General features: G+C 37.1%; 1 protein-coding gene across 2 annotated transcripts in view; it reads right to left on the bottom strand.

Annotated features, from left to right (window-relative positions):
• Window positions 1-401: 401 nt before the first annotated feature.
• myo5b (myosin VB) overlaps window positions 402-6,000 on the bottom strand; it is a 338,678-nt gene continuing 333,079 nt past the window's right edge. For both annotated transcript variants that reach the window (XM_041190990.1, XM_041190998.1), the window contains exons 38-39: window positions 5,791-5,871; window positions 402-4,659 (exon numbers count right to left, since the gene is read on the bottom strand). In XM_041190990.1, coding sequence (XP_041046924.1) covers window positions 4,507-4,659; window positions 5,791-5,871 — 234 coding nt within the window. In that variant the 3' untranslated portion in view covers window positions 402-4,506. The remainder of the gene's footprint in view (window positions 4,660-5,790; window positions 5,872-6,000) is intronic.

Raw genomic sequence — 6,000 nt, 5'->3', positions numbered from 1 at the left:
TCTCAGCCCAAGTATTTATCCAATTCTCTCTTGAAGGCTACCACTGAAACTGTTCTCACCAACTACCGGGCATTCTAAATCGTTGCTTAAAAAAGATTTTCCTCATGTCACCACTGGTTCTTTTTTCTTACCCAAGTCACCTAAAAATCTGTACCCTCTGATTATTGACTTGTCTGCCATTGGAAACGCTTTATTTAAATCTTTCATGATTTAAAACACCTCTATTGAATCTCTTATCCTTCACTGCTCTAAGTAGAACAACACTATCTTCTCCAGTCTATCCATGTAACTGTGGAACCATTCCAGTAAACTTCTTCCGCACCATTTCTAAAAGGAAAATGTACCTGGAAAATAATCTGAAATTGGATCAGAGGTCAAGATAAATACAATGAGTCTTTATATTCAAAATCCTTTATTTGACATAACTTGTTTCTCTATTTAAAAGTATTTCAGTTATAATAAAGTGTGTAGTTTACAGTTTTTATTCAAAATGTAAAAATTACTTTGACCAGAATATTCATCAATGATCGTTTTTACATTTTACTATTCATTAGTTATTCATTATAATTAGTTTGAGTCTTAACCATCATTATAAGCATTTAATATTTCACTTAACATTGTTGTACTGCTGTTCCTTTATTATTGACCAATAATCAGCCAACTGTAGCAGATGTTACCAATACTGGTGATAGTCACCTCTCCCTTCCAAGATTTTTACTTGTTTTTTGTTTAACAAAAAGCTTATTTAAAAAATCAAACTAGTGCAAAAAAAGACAAAAGTATCAGGAAGGGCTATAAAGTTCACCCTGTAAATCTTCCTATGAATACATTGTTTTTTTTATTGTTGTTGAATCATCAAAGGAAGGGAGAAGCAATTCCTACCGTTTTTAATCTTTACTACACAGGCAGCCTAATTTCCCTCAACCACCCAACCAATCCTATATTGGCCAGTAAGCTTAACACGCTTGAATATTGATCAATGTAAAACAACTTTGATAAATTACTGTACAGTTATACCAAGCCCTCTATCAGGGCTAAATCATGAAGATGCCTTGTGGTCACTCACAAGGTATCACTTATTGCAAATTACCTCAAATCTCTCATTTTCATGCATTATATGAATTTTCAATTTTTAATTAAGCAAAATGGGTGCCAATCTCAAAATATTCACTTAATTCTGAAATTTCAATACATCTGATGCAAGAATTCCAGTGTCTGATGTCCAAACCTCAGGTCTAGAATGACATCAGAATATTACTTGGAGATGCCAAACTTTGGCATGTTGTCTTTGTGGAATTCCATAAAAACAATGGATAAATTAATTATTTTTTTGCCCTTCACAGGTGTTAGAGACACCGTCGAAGATCTATCCCTAGCTAGTTGCAGATAGCGTGATGATATAAATACTGATTAAATGGGTCATCATGACCATGATGTCACCTGGCTCTTCCTCCTCAAGTACAAAAATTTACATTTTCACAAAGATATTGCTCCTTTATAAGAATACCTTATGAAAAGGGACAGCAATCAGAACTTTCCATTAATCTGATCCACCATTGTTCAGGCATTCCAAGTGCACAGGAACATGCATCATGACAGTTGTGTTTGTTATAGACCATTTGATAGAATAATTCTGGCTTCAAATATATTAGGAAACAAATACATCCAGATTAAAATCAAATAACTTGCGGTGATTAATTCACAAATTCAATTGATCAGTATGTCATCAAGCACTAACTTACCAAATGTCCTGGTCAATGTCTACCATCATATCCAATGTTCAATCAACTCAAAAAATCATTCAGAAGTAATACAGTGGCACGTTATATAAAAAAATATTAATGGCTGAACTTGGAGGGGGGAGTTTACAATGAAAGTGCTTGGTCTCCATTTATCACAATCCTTTGAAAGTACGTCTGAAAGGTCCTCGAGCTTTTTAATACCCAGTGATACTTCCACCATGAGCAGCCAGACTTGGGGGTTTTATGACAATCTGGCAAGTTTGGTCATCATAATGAAATACGCAAATCACTATTGGATCTTCTCCCAGCACTCTTTCCAGCAGTACACATCAGATCATAACTCACTGCATGAAAAACTTCCTCTTGAAAGTACTAGCTCTTGCTGTGATTGGATTCCACAGTCCTCTACTGTGTGGCCTTTCATCATGTGTCAGTCCAGAATGTGAAAGTACAAGCCTACTTGACAATGAAGGGCATCTCTCCAAAACACTTTCTGACTGGGGTCATTGGCTATTACCATTACACTACCCAAGCTGAGTTTTAACCCTTTATTAGATTTGGATGTAGCACCTCCACTGTCATCTGGTTGAAATCAGCTAACTCAGTACACTAGCGATTGAATGTGGTCTTTATGATTTAATACAGCATGTGGTGCATTTAACCACCCAACCATCAAGAGAACTCTGATTTATTCTACAATCATCTCATTGTGATAAATGAGTCATGTTGCTGATAAGGCATGCAGTCAATTTCAAACAGTATAATTACTGTCCTTGGACAGACTGCCTTTAATTACATCCTTTGTGGTTGATTCTTCTCTCCTGATCATATCAGAGCATAATGCTGAAACTGCATCAGTTTTCCATGCATCTTGATCAGGTCTTATAGTTATGTATTTCTGCCCTATCATTTTGTTTCCATGAATCTAGATCAAAAACAAATGACCATTTTCAACCAAAGACCACCTGAATTAAATTTATTCAAGAGAAATTACACCAATCTAAGATGTGTAATGTTCTAGCTTCTAATCACTGCATTTTAATGTACATTGTCTTTCATAACCAAATTACTTTAATTATTTCACCCATTTCCATTAGCAAGCACTGAATTTATTAGATAGCCTGAAAGGACTGGTTCAAGGCTTTGCCACTTCCTTGGTTCCACTTTATTGCTCCAGGGGGAAGATGGGAAAATCAGCTGAGAAAGAGGAACAGGAAGAGATGATGATGCATCTGAGGATGAGATGTTTTGTTTGCTGTTATGTAAGTGTGTGGATACTGTAGGCTTTGTATTGAAAAGGTGCAATTGAATTCATGCATTGGGGATCAGTGGTTAAAAGGAGAAAATCAGAGAAAAGATTATGGTTCTAGATCATGAAACTTAATGACCTGTGGTTCATACTACTGGCTGATATGTTCCATGTGTTTAACAAGTGTACTTGTAGGTAAGAATAATCAATGTTCTTGATAGGAGTTGTTAATCCTACTGCTAACTAGGAATGTGTTATTGGAAAAACTACTATCAATTCAAATGTTGTAGTGATCTAACATTCACTTTTGAAGCGCTGAATTCAAATTTCAGCCAATAGAGGTGTATAGGCACATGCAGTCTACATATGGAAGGTGGCGGGGAGTAGGACGTGATAAATCTAAAGGTAATTGACCATTAACAACAAGCAACTTATATCCAAACAAAACCAAAATGTTTGCTAGATTTAAATATTCAGCAAGGCACTGACTTTGCCAGTGGGGTTCTGCTGTCTCAGCACTGGAAGACTATTTCTGAAAGTAGCACTGTGATGTATCAGACATTACTTAGATTTTACAATTAATGCAGATCATCATCTTGATTTTTGGGATGAGTGCAGGTTAGTTCCTGCAAATTACAATTTCACAATTTTTGGCTTCAACTTAGATGTCATTGCTTCAAGGGGTTACACACGGCATTGCCAAATTTATCCCTTTAATGAGTCAAATACAATCCCAAAGCTAAGATGATCCTCACTTAAGAGTCACACCTACAATGTAAGTGTGCAGCAACCAGCTCAAAGTCCCTCTTTGACCAAGAGCCAAACAAGCAGTGATAGAAGCACTGTAATTAATAGCTGAAATAATAAATTACACAAGTGTTAAACAAGTTCTCAGCTATAGTCAGAGCAGGAACGAGGAATTACTTATGTGTTTAGCAGAAAGGTGATATCTGTTCCAAACTGGTTGTACACTCAGCAGAACCAAAGTCCATCTCTACTTGCATTTTCATTCATTTCCTTTTATCTACACAGTTCATTATTCATCTAGAGAATAATCCCACACTGACTAAATACAAAATAAGGTGCTTGAACTTTGCAAGGAAGTCAAAAGAATGCAGGTTTGAGCTATTAACCATGCAGGGAGCACATGATATCCAACATCCGCAGTTTTTTGCTTTTACATTATGAATCCCAGTATTTTCTTTTGGTTACATAACAGGGCTGCTGTTGATTTTTTTTTACATTATACCCAATAAATAGTCACTGCTTTTTAAATTATAAAAAAAAATCATGGTCCATCACTAAATGCTAGCCGTTCCCTCCAAATACTTCTCAAATGGCCTCTAGTAGATTTTTTTTTTAAATAGGTGGGTTATTTAAGCTTCCAGTCAGATTTTGAATTGATCTTGTGCAATTATTTCTTTCCATAATAATTTTTTATTTAAAGGCAGCAATTATCCAAGATTCAGCTTTCTTCCCTCTCCATCCGTCCTTCCACAGCCACACAATTTTGTTCTATACTCTGTTGAGGAAAGTTAAGTTCAAATTCGCTGGCATGTGAATGGTATCCAGGTTGAGTGCAGAAGGGTTGAATGGAAATATAACAGGAAACATATGTTTGAAGTCCAGTAATAGTTGAGGAGGTTCATTGCGGTCTTGTAAACAGGACTAAGTGAAGAAAAAAACAACGATAAATACAGCTTGTACCTATTTCTACATTTTGAAACAACGAGTTGGTATAGTGGTGTTGTGATTATACTACTGGACAAGTAATCCAGAGAATGCAAGTTCAAATCCCACAGTGACAGTTTGAGACTTTTAAAGCATTTTTTAAAAAAGCCTGGCATCAGTAAAAAGTCACCATGAGCTCGATTTTGTGATGCACTCGGGTCTCTGCAACCCCCTCTCCCAGCAACTCCACACCCAGTTTGCAGCTTGTTCTGCAGTTATTTTATGGTTGCAAATGGCTGGCAGCTCTCTAGTCCCAGCAGCACCACTGGGGGTGGTGGCCAATACTGTGACTGCATCTAGTCCCCAATGGCTGGAGTTAAAGGAAAGCCTGTTAAGGACACCTCCCACCTTTGTCTGTCATGAACTCACCCAGTGAGAACTACTGGACTGAACCCTTGCCATGGGCCTCTCCTGCTGCTGGTTAAATCCCAGTGGTGGTGTGATGAGGCCCTTAAATAGCCAACTGACCAATGGACAGGTGGGCCTCCACTTCCAATGGTAAAATTGTGGTGGGGGAAAGGTGCGCAGGTAGGCAGCATGCATGGCATCTGTGGAATGCCATACAAGCATCTTTGTCTGCCAACCCACCTCCATGAGGCTGTAAGATCCAGTTTCATTAAGCTGACATTGTTGTAAAATCGCAACTTGTTTGACAATATCTTTTAAGGAAGGAAATGCATCTTTAACTAGTCTGGCCTATGTGATTCCAGTCCTTACCAAAATGGATGATTTTAACTGTCCTTTGGCTATTAGAAATTCAAGCTATGAGAAATGATTGAGGAATTTAGGGAGATGGGCAGAGCATTTCCAGCCTAAAGTTACAGGCTTATTTTGTTTATTGGACTATGTTCTTAGAAGATACTTAAAGCAAGTTTCCCTAAAACATTCCTTTAACTATTGAACTTTAGGATCAAAAGGTGCAAAAGAAAAAAAATTGTGGATTTCTTATTTACAGAATGTTGGTTATGAATGCCTGAAATTGGGAACCATCAGCCTAAAAGGATGTAAGTGTGACAGGCTTCTTCTAAACAAAGCATCATTTGCTGTTTTGGGCTATGAAGAACATACCTGAATATTTCTAATGAAGGCTACTGTCACACGTTCTTCAAACTCATTCACTGGTGTGTAGAGGTTTAAAATCTTGACAATCTGTTGTGGAAAGTAATAGCAATGATACAGAATTTAATACGCTATTATTTAGAAAACTTGACAAAATCGAAGGTCCTAGTGTTCAATAAGGCTGTGTATTACGTTAGCCAATGATGGGCAGGGCTGCTA

Source organism: Carcharodon carcharias, chromosome 1 (genome assembly GCF_017639515.1).
Source record: "Carcharodon carcharias isolate sCarCar2 chromosome 1, sCarCar2.pri, whole genome shotgun sequence".
NCBI classification, from domain to species: domain Eukaryota; kingdom Metazoa; phylum Chordata; class Chondrichthyes; order Lamniformes; family Lamnidae; genus Carcharodon; species Carcharodon carcharias.
This window is presented reverse-complemented; position numbering and strand designations above follow the sequence as displayed.